Genomic DNA, 20858 nt, shown 5'->3' with positions numbered 1-20858 from the left:
AAGTTTAATTGGCAGACACTTACACCTCTCTAATCTTATTAAAGAGAAAACCCTGAGCTCCTTCAATGTGGAACTAGATGTCCATCAAAAAGTTCTATGGAAGTAAACCAAACATTAATTAAAATATGCATAATGTTATATAATGAGCTTTAAAAACATGGCTATTACTGCCTGATGACAAGATCAGCGCTTTTGGAAAAATTCATTGGCCCCCATCAGACTTTTATGTATATGTTGTTATCCTTTAAATTCACTTTGCTATATGGAATATATAACAATCCAAAATAAATGTTCCCAACAATCAGCAGTTCATTTTTATATTTTCAACTGGAGAGTGATGGGTGATTATATTTATATAGTGGCTTTCCAACCTATTGTATTTTTCAATTCTATGGAAGACATATATATGTGTGTGAAGACATATATTTGTGGGTATATGCACATAAACATGTAAATACATATGTATATATGCACACATGTATATACACAATTATTTCTATTCCACAGACGAGGGAATATACCTGATTTTTCAAAAGTATACTGATCACTACATATAACAATCCCAACCCACTTTCCCTAGACTTCCTATTTCTATCTTCAAACCCGTTTTCAAAATTTGACATACATTAATTTTACTTGTTTACTGTTTGTCTCCTTCCACTAGAATAAAAGTTTCATGAGTACAGGGATTTTTGTTTTTATACACAGATTCTAGTACAGATAATTAAAAACTCAATAGGTATTTTTAGAGTAAATGATTAAATAGGAGAAATTGTGACCTAAAATTCATGGACATAGGCAAGACATGAAGTTCTCTATTCCCACCTCCACTTTATTATTTCTTATGTAAACATAAAAGCTAGTTACATCAAGGAAAAACAGCAAGGATTTTCTCTTACAACAAAGTAACAACTACCTTTCAAGGTCTTTTATATTTATAAATGCAGTAAATAAAAAAGCTGTTCACAAATAATTTTATCTTATCAAAAACAGAAACAACTAAAAGTGAATATTTTAAATGAAGAAATTCTACACTTTGCTTTTCCATGCCTACATATTAAAAATGATTCCATTCACCTGCAACTTTTAAGACACATCATGCAAACATACTCTCCTAGGAATGTTTTAAGATCACTGTTCTAGTTAACAGGAATAAATAATATAAATAACAACCATCACTTTTACAAAACACCCTTCCCCCAAAGCAAAAATCTCAAAGTGCTCACAAAAGAATTTTACAACAATCTTACAAGGCACACATAAACCTAAACATTTTCAACCAAATTTTTCTCAAACATCCAAGATAGTAAATGCCAATTCCTAAAAAAATTCAGTTTATTTTACTCTCTCTTCCCATCCCGAGCCCCTCCCTTCAAAATTTTATCCTAGTAAGGAAAAATAAGTACTTCAAACACAAATTATTCCTCAAAGGGAAATACTTTCACAACTATAAATGGTCACTTACTGAAATGGGAAAGAAAATTAAGCACTGAAGTATTATATTACTCAGTGGAAGAAAAACACTACTTTAGAAAAATTCTGTATCCAATGGAGTATTTATATAGCAACATTCATAGACACAAAACTCTCCTCTCTTGCTTTCCTCTTTTCTCAGTTCTCAAATAGAATTAAATATAATATGCAATTTTAGACCTGGAAATGATCTTACAAATTATCAAGACCAAAATTTTTATATATAAAATTAAGGAACATTAAAGGACAGGTGACCTGCCCAATGTTATTAATTAGTGACCTGGGTAATAAAGTCAGTTTTTCTCATCAAATATGAGACTTAGAATCTTTAAAGTCTCCCCCCAGAGTAAAATTCTATGGAGAGTATCTTTCCCACATGAGTATCACAAAAACAATATTTTACATTTACAACAATCAATATGATTCTTCATGAAATTCTTATAAGTGGTACAAAGTATATTATGTTTTAAAATACAGGACATCAATAGAAATTAATTACAGTAGAAATTTTACATAAAGCTGAGGTAAGTAGAAAAAGCATAGAACAGCCTGAAAGTTAAATTTGTTCAGTCAGGCTTCTTTATTAAAAGTAGTTCCTGCATTTTAGAGGAGGTGATTTGCCCTGTGATATATTTTGATCTTTGTTATGACAACGAAAACAAGTTTTGTATTATATGTAGGCAGGGACATTAAGAGAGCTGACTCAGAATATTACTCCTACTATAGTAATTATATGGTTTTGCTTTTCTGGAAATATCAAATAAAACTCTAAGAATGGGTAAGATTTTTGTTTAAAGAGCAGATAAAAATGCATTAAATGAAAATATCATCACTAATAATTAACACTAGCAGCTATTCACATTTAAACCATTCATCTAGTGACAACTAAAATATATTGACAATTAAAAAGGAAAAAGGGAATGAAAATTGATATGTGCATGAATGAACCTCAAAGGCATTATGTTGCATGGAAAAAAATCTCAAAAGGGAATATACTAAGATTCCATTTATCTGACATTCCAGAAAAGACAAAATTATAGTGATGAAGAACTACTGCCAGGGTTTAGAGCTAGGAAGAACTGACCACAAAGAGCAGCATGAAGGAGATAAGGGAAGTGATGGAACTGTTCTATATTCCAATGGCAGTGGTGATACAAAAACTAAAAAATTATGATTTAACTGTATTAAGTAAAATCAATAGCCCCTTAATTATTCTAAAATATGTATAATGATAATAAAAATGAAAGTACTTTAAGGAATTTAACATTTTCTAAGGAAATTCTATTCCAAAGTGAATCTGAATTGTGTTCCTTTATAATTTAAAATAATAGGTATCTTGGTGTTTGTTTAGCAGAAAAGGAAAAATGTTCCTAGTAATTCCTGTTCTTAAAAAAAATGACTAGTAATGAATAATAGTGCATTTTAAAATTTATTTTCTTTCATTATTCTGATTAATTAAAGTTATTATATAGTTGGATTTAACATTTAAATTAATTATCTAGACACTACAAATCAGAATCTGCAAATACTGTCGGATCCTCAGTCATCAGAATAAAAAATATTTAAGTAAAACACTATTTCTCAAAGTGTACCACTGGGACTTATATGTAACATACACGACAAGACAAGTCCCATAACTTTTTCCTGCCTCTCACAATTTTTTGGAACTGTCAGAAGTTCAGAAACAATAACATGTGAGGCAGACCTAAAAGGGGAAGGGATGGGGAACAATAAAATTATTACAAATACTGCATTTCTAAAACCTATGAGAATGATACAAAGTTTACAAAGGAAGTCCATGATTCCATTTATAGCAGATCTTGCCTTTTAAGATCAGGTCTAGGTAATTTTTCACCACTACTTCTGCCATGAACAGAGGTTAAATGCTTTTTGAGAGCAGACTTGTGCTTGAAATCCATATCACAACAGTGGCACTTGTATGGCCTATCCCCACTGTGTATGTTCAAGTGGTCCTGAAGCGTGCTTTTAGCAGTAAAGGTCTTCAGACACACAGTACACTGAAAGGGCCGAATGCCCATATGCCCTCGAATGTGCCGGTTAAGATTTTTCTTCTGTGTAAATGTTTTCCCACATTGTAAACACAAGAAGAGTTTATGCATCTTAAGGTGGCGCAGGTAGTTTTCTACATGAAGAAACCCTCGCGGACACCTGGGACACTGGTGCCTCAGTGAATAACTCTCCTCTAGGTTCTGAATCTCACTTGCTGTACCATGACTTTCATCAGTATTCTCACAAAATAAACCCTGACCTTGATTCCCAGGAACTTCTGCCACTCTGCTCTCCACTGTAGAATTAATCAATGAATGCTGTGTTTCAGAGAAATACAGGCTTGCTTTTGATGAGGTACAAGGCTGTGAAAACTGCCCATTTTCTCCACTAGCTGTACTGATAGATTCTACATGAAGGATACAAATTTCATTGTCTTTAAAACCCACATCTATTGGGGATAGCTCTGGTGACTTCATTTCCTTTCTCTCTGATGTCAAGCTTTCTACTGTGGTCTGTAACACATTGTCTTCCTCTTGTTTAACATGGAAATCTATGTTTATAGGGCTATCTTCTGAAATTTCAATTATCTCACAGTCCTTATCAGAACTTTCTTCTTCATTCTTAACATCTGGATCAGAAGAGTGACACAGGTCAGCATGTTGGTTGTTGTTTTTCATAGATAGATCAATTTCCAGATACTTTGACAAAGCTTCTGTGCACTTTTCCACAATGTGAACCATCTGAAGGTAACTGGCAGCAGTCAAATATTTCAAAAGCTCTTTCCTTTTTACTTCAAGTGCTCCAGTGTAGCAAGAGAGCAACAATTTTCTGCCAACTTCTGCACTTTGCAGAATGGTGATTCTGACATGTTTTGATTGTGTGAGTAAAAACTGATCTCTCATAAAAGTGGAACAAGCAGCCAATATCACCTTGTGCCCCTGGAACTCAGTGTCATTAATATAAATTGATACATCACAAAATAAATTCTGCTGCCTCAAGAGATTCATTTTCTGCAAGACCACATCTCCTTGCTGTTCAAACTGGAAGTGCAAAACATCAGACTCAGCAGCCATGGTCAAAATCTAAGCAGAATAAAACACAAACATTGATATAAGGATAAGGAACGCTTCGTCCCGCTATGATAGTAAGAATAATTCCCTTCCTCTCCAAAACCCAAAGCTGAAATGGAAAAAAAAAAACCCAAATTGTACTCTGGGTGCTAAGAGTGAACCTCTATATCACCATCTCAAAATCCAGAAAAGTATAATGCATTTGTCTATGACCTCAAGACACATTTCTCATATTGGCTAAATTTTATGTGCCTTGTGATCAAGAACACTCATTTTTTAATATCCAGTAATAGGCAAAGTGATCACAAAAAAACTACACTCAGCATGATATTCCAAATTAGAAACTTTTATGTACAGACCTTCTGTTCCCCACGACTACTACAGTTCCTCAGCCCTGTTCACATGGATCATTGTAATGTTTTCCCCCAGGCTTCCTCAACATTAACAATCTCTTGCATAACCCTCCTGATTTCCACCCGAATTAACATCATCATCATAATTAAACAACAAAATAAATCTCTCTTCTGATTTAAGTCATCCATTGCTCTCCTTTAACTCCAGGATGGCCTTTAGGTTCTTAAAAATAATGCACGATCCTTCGCTATTTAAGCCTAATTCACTTTTACATCTTGATCTCCCTCTACTAATCATACTCTTAGTTCCTTAGATATTAAATTCTTCATAATCGCTCAGATAAAAACACCTAAATACACCTCTGCATAGTTATTACTTTCGCGTTTCCAGCTCCTTTTTCCAGCTCGTGATTAGGCTCCTTTAAACCTAAAACAAATGAGACTACAGTGACTCCTCCCACAGGGTCAGTCGCTCTCAGAGCACCAGGAGAAGACACCTGGATTCCTCCGCGTTCCTCCGTGAGTATAGAAGCTACCACGGAGGGGGAAGAGGTCAGGCAACACTGTGGACCTAGCACTAGATCACGGTGGCCCGGATAATCCCTCCGGCTCCGCGTACAGCACAAGCCGAGTTTTCCAGGGCCAAGGCCCTATCGGCCGAGGCACTACAGCACCCAATTAGCTTCTCGGGGGTCGCGCACTGCCGCCCTCCTCCTCCTCTTCAGGCCTCAACACCTGGCGAATCGCTCACTTACCGACCCTGAAAACCGGTGTTGAGGCTTCCGCGGTAGCGGCGGCCAGGCCGGAAGGAGGGCTTAGCCTAGGAGGAAACACATCCGGTGTCAATCAGCTTTATTGCTCACTCGGGGAGCCGCCTGGGCGCCCCGGAAGGACATCTGAGACTTTTCCTCAGACCCCCTACCTCCTGGAACGACAGAAAAGCACCCAAATGCCGGCGAGCCTCCTTTCTTCTTCCCAGTTTCGGGACGCGAGCCATTCCCCTTCGTGAGTCCTCCCCAACATCCATGTAGGAGACGAGTGTGAAGTTGGGTCACGGCACTTGCGTTCCAGTACCCAACGCCGAAACCTGTGGAGGGTCCTTGTGGATTATTACGGGGCGGGGTTTTCCTTTACGAGGCCATTTACTTCTTGAGGAAAGGAGAAACTACCGTGGGGGGATCTGTATTCAAGATTGCCTAACTAGTGCCATCACGATCTGGGCCCAAAGTCTGAAGATAGCAAGATAAGTTTCAAGTCCACTCCCCAGTGCCCACCCTCTTTGGTCAGTTATCTTTCTTATTTTTGCTGTGCTGGATCAAATCCAGAGCCTCGCTCCTGAAAGGCAAGACCATCTAGCTACATTCCAGCCCCAAAAGAACTGGGGATAGAAGCAGCGGCTTTAACCATGCAAAGCATTTCTTCCCACTTATCCTAATTGGTTCCCACTCCTATAATCCATTTGTCTGCCATCAATACTGCATTTATCATACCTGTTTTGATATTTGTGTCCCATACAGGAGGTATTTAAGATAGTACTTACTGATTTTGCTTTCCTAAAGTTTAGTACTTACTTAGTAGGCATAAAATGTCTGAACCAGTTTTTAAAACAGCTGCTTTACCTCTCAGCCAATTCTCATGGAAATAGCCGATTCCAGTAATAACTAATTTTGGTTAACTCGTATTTCCTTCTGAAAGTATACTCAGCATATTTGATTAATGTGCTTTAAAGAATAAGTATACTGGATACATATTCAAGCAACCGAAAAAGAAGGAGGGGAGAGAAAAGAAAGTAAACCATTGACACCAGAGTTTTAATTGTCACACTTTTATTAAGGAAACTTCCCCATAATAAGTGAAGAGGTAGTTCATAGTATGTCTAACATACAACAGATTTAGAACAGCTAGTCATGAGCTGATATAAAATGTGTGGTTTGTTTAGGACAAGATTTTAGAAGTGGTGACACTGGTCACCTTCCATCATAGACCTAATGAAGAAACTAAAACAAATTAAAACCACATCTGATTTACCTTAGAACCACTTCAATTTGGAGTTTGTCTTTAAATAAAATAATAAATAAATAACTGAGACACAGCCATTTTTAAAAACCAAACTGGAAAAGAGTCCTTTCTCCTTCTTAATTATGCTGGGGATGGATAAAATACAAATGCTGAAAGACAAAGATTTTAAAATTATTCTCTATAGGAACATGACTATGTTTGAAAGTCATCTTCCTGTATAAAATTTACTTTATATCAGAAACTTGACCTCTCTGCAACATAATCTAAGAAACATGTATAAGCTAAGAAGGAGAAAAGGCAAGTCTCACCAAAATTAGAAAATGTCTCACAGAAACAAAACACCTCTCCAACCAAGAATGGAGGAGACTGCAGATACTTCAGTGGTTTGCGCTTGCAAAAAGTGAGAATTAAAAGTTTTACCAAGAGAAAATCAGAAAAAATGCTTTAAGTGACCAAAGAAAACAAGGCAGTTTTATTATTCTAAGTAGAAAATCAAATTGAGACCACATAAGATTATAAGGTCCATTAGGGCAGGGACCATATCAAATCTTACCTTCATATCCTCAGTATCTATATAGTACCTGGCAACAGTAGGTGCTTAATAAATGTTTCTTGAGGCTGAAGGTGTAGTTCAGTGGTAGAGCATGTGCTCAGCATGCACAATCCCCAGCAAAAAAAAAAAAAAAAAAAAAAAAAAGTTTCTCAAGTGACTGAACTAATTCAGAAATAGTCTCCAACCAGAGACCAATCATATTTGAACCCCTGCCTTTCAGTCTTCAAAAATAGTAACAAAAACAGGAAATGCATATGACCAAAGGAAGCATTCCAACTTGAAATTTTCCTGTGAAGAAATGATATTCAGAGAAAAAACCCAATACTGGTTGGTACTCTAGTCTTACTGTTGCATAGAATTTATAGTCTTTGGATCATATACAAATCAGAATGCTAGAAAGCAACATTAGACTATAATAATGAGTAATGCTGGGCATATAAGGTACCTAGTGATCTTATCACTCAACTGTATTCTCAAATTTTTAAACAAAAGAAATTATACTTCAAATTTGACTCACATGGAAACGTTTCAAATTATGACCCATCAGACTATATGAATTAGCCTTTTTTTTGATTATCTTTGTATGCGTTCTCATTGCCCAAAAATAAAAACAAAGTCCTGAAGAAAATGAAATAAACAGTTTTCCAGACAAATCAATTTCACATTGGGAGCCTTCTCACATTATTCTCACTTGCCTTTTCCCTCTCTAACCAATACTTAACATATCAGTCACTTGCTTGAGGAGAATGTAATACTTATCAAACTAAAAAATAATTAATGGACTAGTGATATAGCTCAGTGGCAGAGTGCTTGCCAAGCATGCACGAGATGCTCTGGGTTTGATCCCCAGCACCACAAAAAATAAAAATAAGATAAATCTAAAAAAAATAATAACATAAATAAGTCCCTTGGTGATATTTTGTTGGCAAAATCCAGGCTGTCTCAGAAAGCCAACAAGTAAACACAGAAGTGAAACAAACTGGGAGCTTTTTGCTAATGCATTATTCTCCATTGTGTACTAAATGTCTTTAAATCAAGGTATAATGGGAACAAGAAAGGAGATATTAATTTATATTTAGTCACTTATGGATTTTGGCCAGTCTTGGCCAGGACAGCTCTTGAGCTTTGGATGTCCCAACTTAAAATGAAAGAGATGGAATAAATGATTTCTTAGGATTCTCTAAGTACTCTTAACAGTCCTATTGCTAATTCTAACTCAGGGTCTTAAATAAAACTGAAAATTCTATGCCTGAAATGTGCTTTGGGAGAAACAGTTGTTTTGTTTTTCCATACTAGAAGAGCAACTTTGTATTATCAATCTATTGAAAGTGGGAAAGTGGGATGGGGTCCCTTTAAGAGGAGTATCTGAATGCAAAATTGTTCCAAAAGCACAGATTGTTCCTATGTCCCACTTAACTTTTTTTTAATATATATTTTAGAAATTAAGATACATGAGGGAAGAATTAAGATACTTGTAGTTAACTGGACAAAACTCTATAGCCAGACTCACCTTTCTGATGGCTGAACTCTGATGTAAAGTTCAGAGACTCCTCAACAGCCCCCTTCTAGAGAAACCATTATTCTTTTGCACATTTCAAGTGTGCCTGAAACAATCATGATTTCAAAAGCATCACTAAGCTATGCTTTAAGAATATGGTCTCTTGCTGGGATATGCTACTTGGAAGACATTCCATGTGAGTACTGTTGTATTAATTGTATTTTTGTCCTTTGTTAATTATACTCCTCATGGTGATCTCTGTCTCCAGATGTGGCTGAAAAGATTGTACTCTGGTTTGTGTGAACAATGAGATGAAGTTGGGCTTCAATAGTGTTGAAAAGGGCATAGAACAACCAACGTACTTTTTGATAGCCAGCTGCAAGGCAAGTACAGATGGTAGGATGCAGACTCATTAATTTATCAGACATGGATGAATTATCAATAGGCAACCAGACGGTTCTATCACATTCACATCAACAGCAGTATTATCATATATCTCAACCTATTTTTTGCCAAAAACCAAAACTATTCACTTCTCTTAGCATAGCATCTATTAGTGGAGAGTGGGATGATATTGTTAATTTGTTGGTGACCTTCAGACTGCCTGGTAAAAGCCTAAAACAGTGTAAGTCTAAGACAACATTAGGTAGACAAATGGAAGTATTCCTTGGGAAAGGAAAACAGACATCACAGGATAAATAAAACATAAAATGGGAGAGATCAGAAGGAAGGCAAATCCACTCCAAGTGGTAAGTTGCCTGGTCTGTTAGTGCTTTAACTCACCCCATACCACCTGCACAGAGGCTTCAGAGAAGTCAAACTAGCAAAACCACTCCTAAAAATACTCAAGACTATTGTCACATTCTCAGTCACTGCTAGTTGTGAGCATTAAGTCCCTACTCAATTCACACAAGTACTATCACTCCTTAAGTTCAGGACAGCTTGGGCCAGTTTACCTGCATCCAGGACCTGTGTTGCGTCAGGCTGTGGCTGACACCCTTTAGAGTCTGTGACTGTCGTACATGCAAAAGAATCAAAATCCACTGTGAGGTCTTGCACATTTCTCTCATTTGCATTATCAAAGCTGTTTTTGCCATGCAGCTGCTTAAGGTGTTTCCTCAAAACTGGCTTATGTGCAAAAACCATGTCACAATAGTTACACTTATGGGGCTTATCTCCACTGTGAAGGTTAAGATGATCCTGTAAGGAACACTTCTGAGAAAAGGTTTTCCCACAGATTTTACACTGGAATGGTTTAATTCCGGCATGTACGCGCATGTGTCGATGAAGATTGCCTTTCTGAGTAAAAGTCTTGCCGCAGAGTAGACACATAAAGAGTTTGTGCATTTTTAAATGGTTGGCGTAGTTCTCCAGGTGACGAAACACCCTGGTACACTTTGGGCACTGGTGATGCCACTGTAAGCCTTTGTCTACACCTCGAATATTAGGCCCAAAAACATCTTTTGAGGTCATGATGATGTTATCACTGCCTGTATAAGAAAGGGCATAATTGTGGAGATGGTTTTGTTCTATTTCACTTACTCTGTTTTCCACAGTTGAATTTATCAGGGAGTGCTGGGGCTCTGATGAGTGTAAAGCAGTGGGTTCAGAAGAAATAAACTGGTTCTGATCTTTCTTACTTCTAACCTCAGATACATCCCCAATAGATTCTACCTTAACAATCTGAATATCACTGTCCTCCATATCCATACTGTCTTCAGATGGATGAATACAAGGTGAGTCCTGCTTTGGGGAGCCTCTGGCATCTCCCTGCTGTTCTTTTGACTGGGGAGAAGCACTCTGTGGTTCACATCCCTCTTTACTATCCATTGGTTGTTTTGGCTTTATAAACTTCCACAGGGCCCGTGTGCATCGTTCTACAATGTGGCTCATCTGAAGAAAACTCGCAGCAGTCAAGTAATTTACCAGTTCCATCTCAGGGAATTCCAGCACACCACTATAACAGGATAAGAGCAATTGTCTCCCCACTTCAGAACTCTGTAATATTGAGATTTTCACCTCTCTGGAATCATTCAGTAAAAACTGGTCTCTTAGGAAGGGGGAACCTGCAGCAAACACAATTTTATGCCCCTGTACCTCAATATCATCTATGAGAACTGTAACATCACAAAATTTATTCTCTTCTCTTAATTTGTTCATTTTTTGTAACATTGAATCTCCATAATTTTCAAACTTGAAGTGAAGGAGATCTGATCTTTCAGACATTTTGGCAGACCTAAAGAACAAAAATGTAAAAAGGTTGAATTTAAGGAAATTTAAACAATTAAGAAACCTGGATTTACCTTTCAAAACCAAATTTGTTGTCATGCTTTGTATGTATGCATATGAAATTTTCTTTGAAAGAGGAAGCTTTTGATGGCTATTAAAAATTGCTCCTTACCAATATCAAGGGTCAATTGCACCTAAAGAGTAGACATAAATAAGTGTAAATAGCTGGGCATTCACTCAACTTTTAAGACACTTATAATATAAGAATATATATTATATTGGATAATGCTAAGAATATTTATTCACTTCTCAAATGAGAATTCAGTCAGGTTTCAAAAGCAAACTAAAACATCCCAACCAAAGTCAAGACGAAGTGATTAGTTTCTTTTGTATGAAACTGTGGACCTGTGTCTCCTAAATCAAAATACTCTTCCTTTGCTTTGTATTTTAAAGAACCACAACAACATTGTTTGCCACATGCATTCCTGGACAGTCCCTTTCCTGTCTAGATCAATGTGAATTTGTTTTATTTTCATTTCTGTTTTGTTTTTCCACTGTGAATACATATGAGTAATTCTGTGATAAAATGAAAAAGTTACAGATGTAGAGGGACAATGTTTGGCAAGTATTCAAACATATTTCTTTATTCTGTGCATTGTGGATAAATCTAAACTCTGTTTTAAGAACATTTCTTGAGTTCGGCACCTTGGTACATGCCTGTAATTCCCCTTCTCAGGAGGCTAAGGCAGGAGGATCACAAGTTCAAGGCAGTCTCAGCAACTTAGTGAGGCTTAAGCAATTCAGTGAGATCCTGCCTCAGAATAAAAAAAGGTCAGGGATGTGACCCTTGGGGATTCAATCCCTGGTACCTTCCAAACAAACAAAATCCTTGATATATAAAGAAAATACTTGATACAGAAAAGTCACGTGGTAGGAACATTAGTAGGAGTAATATAGATCTAATCAACCCCTTCTAGATTCTGTTCTTTCCTCTTTTTCCCTTTTTACCCATCAGTACTTTCACATGGACTACTAAATCCGATTCATAAGTATTTCTATTGGCTTCCAGTTTCTATTCCCTCTTATACATCACATGCCATCTTTTAAACACATGATTATATCCCACCCTGCATGAAATCCTTCAATGACTTCCTGTTGTTTCTTGAAAGAAAACTAACCTCTTGAATAAGCTTGTTAACTAAACCTAATAATAATTAAGGCAAACATAGGCATAACCTTTTCAACCACAGAGAAAGTATCTTTGCTAAAACCCTTTGCACAGGGCTGGGGGATGTAGCTCAGTGGTAGAGGACTTGCCTAGCATGCATGAGGCCCCGGCTCTCTCATCCTCAGCACTGTTTTTTAAAAACAAAACAACAACAACAACAACAAAACACTATGCATATTGGTCTGCTGACATAGCAGTTCTTTTGGATAGTCTCCATGTTCAATTTCCACACTCCAGATTTTCTCAGAACTTGGCTTCCCACGTGTCTCTCTAGAGGGAAAAGATGAATTAACCATACTAATGGTCTAGTAGTCATTGTAAAGATAATAAACTGACAGTCTCTTTTCATATCTTGAAGTTCTACAATCTCAATACATCTGAAAATTCACCTTGAATTTTTTGTATTCGTCAGTCTTTTAGTTCAGTTAAATGAGATAACTAGTTTCCTTGGCCTTATCTAAACCTAAGGCCAATCTCTGACATTTTAAGTTCAATAACACTGATTTTCAGAGGCTCACAGAATATCAGTTCATGATAACAGAGTCCAAGTTTTGTTCCTATTCCTCAGAACCTGGTATGAAAGGTCATTATTCTATTGACTCCACATCTTATCACATATGTTTCCTCAGTATAGAACACTAACTTCTAGCCAGTTTTTATTTCCTGAGAGGCCCTTCCCTGATCCCTTAGAGTAAAAGAGTTGTCTCTAGGGCCCTTAGCAAAGTATTTCTATCAAAACCCTAAAATACTTCATTAAATACTTCCTTCCCCTCCAAACTCTGGTTACATGGCATGAGGGAAACCTCCATCCTATTCAATGGACTAATGCTGGAGCCCATATCTTCTTGGGTGAAATAGTCTTTTCTTTTGCTCTAAATTCTACTTATTGCTTGCCTCATTACTGGCTAAACTCTTCTATTCAAACTGGTGTATACTCCCTTCACCTACTATTATATAAACACACAGCAGGTGACAATTTGTATTGGCTGAACCTATAGGGTTAATCTGAAAGTATTAAGAAGGAAGAACTGTTATGAAGACCATCTTATTGCATGCACAGACATTACAAATCTGAAGCCACGAGGGCTTACAAAGGAATAAAAATGGGAATGATGAGCAAGTAACAAAAGATCACTTAGAGAACTTGAAAACTCACTGGATATAGAGAATGAAAACCATAAATGTGTAGATTATATACCAGGTAGGTATATGAAATGTATATGAAAAATGGGAACTGGTATGGCACAGTTGATTAATAAAGTATATGCTTTCCCTCTGTATAGCATTCTGAATATATGGATAACAAATGATCACAATAAGTATTAAAAACTTCACTGAGAAAGAAGGGATGTAGAGAAGCAAATGTATCTAAGGAAAGGCAGTATCAAATATAGAGGAAACTAGAAGATACAAGGAAGTATATCAGTAATCTAAAGCAGCAAACTCTTTATCATTGGTCAGTTTTAGCAATTGCAGTAGCTTAAAATGTCTACTGTCAAACTGAAATGGTGAATGTTGCAGTTGATAACAACCAGAAATTATAAAAAAGTTAAGTGGCTAAACAAAAATGGGATTCTAATTTTAAGAGTTCAGCTGGTCTTGACTGTATTATAGCTGATCATGATACCCTCAAGTCAGTATTTTTCTACTCATTGTTTCCAACTACAGTGTGATAGCACTCACAGTTTTAGAGGGATAATTGTTCCTTGATACTCTAAACATGAGGAATGATAATATAATTTCATTTACTTTTTATTCATCAGTTCTCAAGAAACTTACCATTAGTAGCCAAACAGATATCTTAGAAAAGTGCTTGCTTTAATCAATCTGCTATAGTCCAAGAATGTGAGGGAAAGTTACTCTTTTTAGGAAATTTAGGAAATACCTGTCATTTTGCTGCATTGTCTCCTTCAAACTGTTATTTCCAGACCCTATAGTGTATCCTTTAATTGTTTCCTGGCATGAGTTCTCTTTTCAGTAGATTGTTAGTTATTTGATGGAAAGGACCAACTGTTGGTTATGCTTCACACAGTTTATTAAACAAAGATCAGCAGAATAATGCACTCGTAATGTTCCCTAAGGAATTATTATTGATCGATGAAAGGAATGCTCTTTAGTATCATGATACTCTGTTGAGTACTTGGGGTAAAACATTTTTCAGGGGTTTGATTCCCAAAATAGTTTTGGCCACATAAAACCAAAATTTAAACACTTTGTTTTGATGTTTTAAAAATAGGTAATAAGGAAAAAAAAACCAAAAAACAAAATAGGTATTAAAGGGCTGGAGTGTAGCTCATTGTTAAAGTGCTTGCTTAGTATACGCCCAAGGTTCTATTGATCCCTAGGATCACCTATACAGACATGGCCACAAAATATGTAATATAAAAATTATTAAATTTCTAATAAACTAGCTTAATTTTTTATTTTTTAAAAATATTCATTTTTTAGTTTTAGGTGGACACAGTATCTTTATTTATATTTATTTATTTTTATGTGGTGCTGAGAATCGAACCCAGTGCCTCACGCATGCTAGGCAAGCACCCTACCACTTGAGCCACATCCCTAGCCCCTTAATTTTTTAAATAAGAAAAATAATAATACCTAACCTTTTCTGCATCCTTGTTATAAGCCAAGTATAATTCTAAATGTTTTACCTAAATTGACTTGTTTAATCCTGAAAATCTCTATAGCCAGGTATCATTATTATCCAAAATAACTTGCTGAAATTAAGTAGGAAGTGTTAAGTGTTGGAGCTAAACCGTGTGCCCAAGCTGCATTTATGCCAAATTCCATATATGAAACTAAGCTAGATGCAGTTTTGCCTAAAGGATTATATTTTAACTGTATAATAGTTCAGATTTCTCTCCCCAAGAGTAGGCCAAGAAAATCTATTGAGCTGTATACTTAAGATTTGTACACTTCTGTATGTTTTATTAATGCTTTAATACAAAGCTTATGTTCAGAAACAAAAACTACCACTTAAAGCCAAATTTGCATCAAGTATAAAAAATTTTAATGGTATAAATCATTTCTGCATTGGTTGTATTCCTGATTGCATTTAATGTCTTTTGCCTTGTTATACCTTCCTTTCTCATCTAACTTCATTATTAGTTTTCCATCTTTTATATATTTACATTTGTTGATTGAAACTTAATACCATTTGCAAATAACACAAAACAAACATGAATATATTTGATTTCAGAATCTCCACCTGTAAGTAACTTCTAAGTATAGTAGTAATTATTCATAATATTCATAAAAATCACTTATACAATTCTGGATTATAGTACGGCTCCTTGTAACTGAAAGAAAGCAAAGAATTCATCAGGTAGAATGGAGACATGGGCACCACATTCTGTTGATTCTTTCCTTAGAATGATTCCCAAATTCTCTTACTTGTTCTTAATGTCATTGCCACAGGTCAGGCCTCCTTACCATCTACTGCCCAGGTTACTGAGATTAAGTCTAAATACTGGGCTGGGGTTGTAGCTCAATGGTAGAGCGCTTGCCTAGAATGTGTGAGGCACTGGGTTAGATTCTCAGCAACACACATAAATAAAAGTCCATGACAACTAAAAAAAAATATTTTAAAAATTTAAATACTGCTGATAACCATTTCTTTAACATCAATGTAAACAGAGATATTCTCACTTAAAATTACATTTTCTTTGCTTATATTTACACAGTCCTTCTATTAATATTTTAGAACAGAATTAAAATTTTCCCTTTGTTCAAACAGGAATAATCAAAAAGGGCTAATGAATAGCCTAGGGTGGCCAAGCAGTGAGAAAATACCTAAGTTTCTTATCTCAAATTCCCATAATAACTGCTGCTAAGAGAAACTTTTCTTTCTGGATAATAAACTCCTAAAACCATGCTAGTCTGTTTCCTTATTTACCTCACAGAGGGCCCTTATCCTTCAATTCAGCACTAACAGTGACCTGGTAGTCTTGTTTCTCACTAACATAATATGCCATTTTCTCAAATAGACTGTATTATGCTGCAGCCTTCCTATCTGTAAACCTCAGTACTTTTCTTCTTTTGAGTGACTTTCATGAAGCTACATTCTCTTAAGTTCTCACTCCTTTGTCTTGTTTGGACTTTTTTTTTTTTCCGGGGAGGGGGGAGTGCTGGGGATTGAACCCAGGAACTTGTGCATGCAAAGCAAACACTCTACCAATTGAGCTATATCCCCAGCCCTTGTTTTGACTTTCAAATATATTATATATAGAAATATATCCTTTCCAGAAAAATTTTAATCATTGTAGATAAAATTCCTTTTCCCGGGTGCCTACCACTCAATACTTGGTCTTTCCTGATGCTCACTGTCCCTATTTTATAAATATTAATACATGGCTACCACAGAAAACATAAACATGTTTCTTATACATAAATTGTTTTGCAACTTGCTTTTTTCATCTATTCTTTTTGAGAGCTAATTGGGTGGACAAATATAGAGCTAGCTCATTATTTTATTTATTTTTTATAGTTGTAAATGGACAGAATGCCTTTATTTTGTTTTATTTTTATATGGTGCTGAGAATGGAACCCAGTACCTCACACATGCTAGGCAAGTGCTCTGCCACTGAGCAATAGCCCCAGCCCTATTTTATTTTTTGTGGTGATGGGATTAGAACCCAGGGCCTTGCACAAGCTACATGCATTATACCACTGAGCTGTATCCTTAGCCCTAGTTCACTTTTCTTAAACTAATGTACAGAAGTAAACCAGTTTCTTACCTACTTACCTCAGTTTTCTTTTTTCTTGTGGTGCTGGGTTTTGAGCCCAGGGCTTTGTGCTTGCTAGACAAGCACTCTGCCAACCGAGCTATATTCCCCCACCCCAACCTCAAAAGTTTTTTTACCATTGTTTTGCTAGTCTTTCCTTGAGGATTCACTAAATTAAGTGAAGGAAGTATATCCTTCAAAGCTCAGTCTTGGATTTTTGCAATGATTTTTCAAGACTTACTCAGAAAGCCTGTATTGTTTCTCAGTGTTTTATTATCCTCTTTATGTTAAGAATTCCTAAACCCACATCCTCATCAGTAACCTTTACCTCAATTTAAGCTACTCAAAAGTGCCTGCTCTAGGCTATTTCTCTATTACTTAAAATGCATGATGCCCACACTGTTACACTATATCAAACTCAGCCAATTAAGAAAAAAAAAATTGTGGAGATGCCTTATAGAACAGTGACTGCACAGGCAAGGAAACCTTTCATATGATGTTATTCTAACAGATTAAGGCAGAAAAGATGAAGGCCTGAATAGAAATGATAATGTGGATGGAGAGAAAATAGATTTAAGAGATGTTTCAAAGAACTAATAATCTTGCCAGGGGTGGCTCATACCTATAATCTCAGCAACTGGAGAAACTAAGGCAGAATGGTAAGTTTGAATCCATCCTCAGCCACTTGGTGAGACCCTGTTTCAAAACAAAAGAGTGGGGGGTCTGGGATATGGATCGGTGGTAAAGAGGGCCCCTGAGTTCAATACTCAGTAATGCAATTAAAAAAAAAAAAAAAAAAAAAGACAATCTTGGTTACCAAAGTGGAGAAGAAAGAAAATAAAGTCAAAATGACTCCAAGCTATTTGATTTGAGTGACTAAATATCTTTGGCTGTCATTCAGTGAGCTAGAGAATACTAAAGGGGATGAATCTGGTATTAAAAATAGTGAGTCAGAAAAGCCTACATAACATCATGGTAAAGATTTATTAGCTAGGTGGATTTGGATTCATGGCAAGTGATAAATGAAAGCATAAAAGTGGAAGAAATAGACCTAAGTTGGCATAGAAGAGAGGAAAAAAATAAGAAATATATCACAAACATAAATTCATTACTTACCTTTTCAAATTGTGTCTCCTTCCAAGCCTCTCCATTTTTTTTTTAAGAATAAGCCTATCTTTTCTTAAAATTTTCATACTTACTCCTTTGCCTCCAAAAATATTGTCTCTGCAAAGTAGTGGAGGCAAAACATAGACTCTTGAGCCATATTTTCTACAAGTAAAACCCTGCTCAACTATAACTATGTGACTTTGTGCAAGTTACTTATCAATTCTGCTTCAGTTTTCCTGTCTACCAATAGTAAATTACTTTATACTGTGGTTATGGAGAATTAAATCAGTTAATTTGCGGGGGGAGGGGCACTGGGGATTGAACCCACAGGTGCTTAACCACCAAGCCACATCCCAGGCCTTTTTTATATTTTATTTTGAGACAGGGTTTCACTGAATTGCTGAGGCTGTCTTTGAACTCATAATCCTACTGCCTCAGCCTCCTGAGCTGCTGGGATTACAGGTGAGAGCCACCACACCTGGCTAAATCAGTTAGTTTTTTAAAAAAAGCTTCAAATGTTGTATGTGATCTATAAGCATGTCTTAAGTAAATAGACAAAAACCTGTCAGTTTTTATTGTGAAATCCTTCATATGCATTCTTTTCTGATACCCACTTAACCAATTCTCCATATATCATTTTTATTTTTTAATTTGAGATAGGGTTTTGCTAAGATGCTGAGGCTTGAACTTGTGATCCTGCCTCAATCTCCAAAGGTGCTGTGATTACAAGCATGTGGCACCATGCCCAGCCTAAAATTGACTTTAAAAGGCCACTAATGATCTCTTAATAATGAAATTAATCACTTTTTCCCCTTCTTATCCCTCAGGTGCTTTTGCATGAATTAATCGAGCGGAGTCTTCAATTCTCTTGATAACTGGGTCTTCTTGGTTGCTAGAACCCTCTGTTTCCGCTACTGTACCAACTACTACTAGTTACAGTTCTTTTTCAGCTTCATAAAATGCATCCACTACCTTCCCCTGTCAAAATGTCCTTCTTCCTCAACACTCCCTTTTTGATGCCAGCTCTTCCTATAGCTTCCACCTGTATGCCACTATGTTTTGGCTGATCTCCAGATGTACACTTCCAACTCTATGCTGGGCGAGTTCTGTGTGGCTATCCCATTAGATTTCAACATGTAACAAAAAGTGAATTTGTAATCTACACTAACCTTATCATTCTGTTTCTGATTATGGCATCATATTCTTCAAAGGCCTAAAGTATATGAATGAGATTAGATTTGATACCTTTTTCTCCCTCAACATAAATTACCTATGGAGTTTTGACACTGTTATGTCAAGCAAGCAATATTACTGTCATAACTCTAATTCAGGAATTTACTGCCACTCCCCAAACTTATCCTATTACCCCCTTTAAACTTAATTACAATAAGTACTTAACCATTATCTTTAAAAGTCCAGATTCAGTTAATAGGAATTTCTTCCTTATAGGCTTATTATAGAAAAAAAAATGACTTTTTGCAATGAAAATCAGACTCATCAAAAAACTGTCATTAGAATTAAACCTTTCACTGTCTGGCCCCAGCCTACTTTCCTCAAACTCCATCTTATGCATAGAAGCTCCCCCAGCCCCACCCCGATTTACTCTTTCACACATTACACTCAGTCATTATTTAGTAGCACTCCAACTGTTCGTTCTAATTGAAAGCCTCTTCCACACTTTATCCTCGCCAAGAAGTATAATTCAGATTTCTCTTCTAAAGTCTTCCCAGCACTGCTCCTTGAACAGTTCGTACATATAAAGCAAACTATCTATCCTTCTTTCTTTCCCTCTCTCTCTGAGGTGCACTTGTTTATATATGGCTCACACACTAGACCCTGAAAATTTTAACGACATTTAACGAATCCCCAGCGCCTGGCATAATGCCAACAATGTACAAAGTGTTCTGGCAACTGGCTGAACTGGGGAAATCCCATTGAAAGAGTAACTCGTATTCTCATGGGTTGGCGCTAAAGGCCTTGCCTTAGGCAGGCTTCCTTTTCCCGGGCCTCAACTCTGGCACTTTCAACAAGACGTCAGGGTCCAGCATCGGGGTCAAATGTTGGGCCCTCGGTTGGGGTGCCAGGATGCGGTCCCTAGGGTATGTTCGGACTCCCCACTCCAGAAGCAAGGAATGGTGAGGGAAGCAACGTGGGCCGGACTAAGGGCTTAATTAAGTCCCCTAGGGCCTAGGCTAGTCTCTTGGCCCTCTTTTTAGTGCAGGTCCCGGCCGATCCAGGGCCCCAAGGGGTTCCATTTTGAGAGATCCCGTATCCCAGCCCGGTGCTCCGGCCGCGTCGAACTTACAGACCCGGGGGAAGGTCGCCGTCAGGATCCGGCACAGCCAGGAGCTCCGGCCCCTCGGGGCTCCGGGAAGGGGGAGGGGCAGGGAACCGGAGCCAAAGGGGGACCCAACGGAACCGGAAGGGCAGCCCTGGCCGGACAAAGACAACTTCCAGGTCCCATGGTCATCTCCACCAATCGGAATGCTCGGAGGACGACGGGGCCTCGAGAGGGACTTTCCGCGCTGTGGGCGGGGCGCGGGCAGAATGCCCAGTACTCTTGCCACTTCGTTAGCTTCCCGCTGGAGCTG

The 20858-nt window shown here is 37.1% G+C and overlaps 2 protein-coding genes and 1 long non-coding RNA gene across 11 annotated transcripts; 1 reads left to right on the top strand and 2 right to left on the bottom strand.

Annotated features, from left to right (window-relative positions):
- Positions 1-811: 811 nt before the first annotated feature.
- ZBTB6 (zinc finger and BTB domain containing 6) lies at positions 812-20686 on the bottom strand. 5 transcript variants are annotated; one of them, XM_081273459.1, is made up of 3 exons: positions 20573-20686; positions 5662-5726; positions 812-4565 (listed from the first exon to the last, which is right to left on the bottom strand). In XM_081273459.1, exon 3 carries the CDS (start codon positions 4554-4556, stop codon positions 3282-3284), a length of 1275 nt encoding a protein of 424 aa, XP_081129585.1. In that variant the 5' UTR covers positions 4557-4565; positions 5662-5726; positions 20573-20686; the 3' UTR covers positions 812-3281. The 5 variants fall into 5 exon arrangements, with proteins under 5 accessions (XP_081129585.1, XP_081129587.1, XP_081129586.1 ...); XM_081273461.1 differs by lacking the exon at positions 20573-20686 and adding an exon at positions 9933-9972; XM_081273460.1 differs by lacking the exon at positions 20573-20686 and adding an exon at positions 5829-5945.
- On the top strand, positions 5768-10961 carry LOC308637235. Its single transcript, XR_014019586.1, has 4 exons — positions 5768-5911; positions 9245-9359; positions 10629-10712; positions 10837-10961. It is a non-coding gene; the product is annotated as an uncharacterized lncRNA (long non-coding RNA).
- ZBTB26 (zinc finger and BTB domain containing 26) lies at positions 9877-20711 on the bottom strand (the record flags this gene model as incomplete). Of its 5 annotated transcripts, none has more annotated exons than XM_081273411.1 (2): positions 20573-20711; positions 9877-11212 (listed from the first exon to the last, which is right to left on the bottom strand). In XM_081273411.1, exon 2 carries the CDS (start codon positions 11200-11202, stop codon positions 9877-9879), a length of 1326 nt encoding a protein of 441 aa, XP_081129537.1. In that variant the 5' UTR covers positions 11203-11212; positions 20573-20711. The 5 variants fall into 5 exon arrangements, with proteins under 5 accessions (XP_081129537.1, XP_081129535.1, XP_081129534.1 ...); XM_081273409.1 differs by having other exon boundaries at positions 20577-20648; XM_081273408.1 differs by lacking the exon at positions 20573-20711 and adding an exon at positions 19437-19477.
- Positions 20712-20858: the final 147 nt, after the last annotated feature.

Source organism: Spermophilus citellus (assembly GCF_964194105.1).
Source record: "Spermophilus citellus genome assembly, chromosome: 2".
Taxonomy (NCBI): domain Eukaryota; kingdom Metazoa; phylum Chordata; class Mammalia; order Rodentia; family Sciuridae; genus Spermophilus; species Spermophilus citellus.
This window is presented reverse-complemented; position numbering and strand designations above follow the sequence as displayed.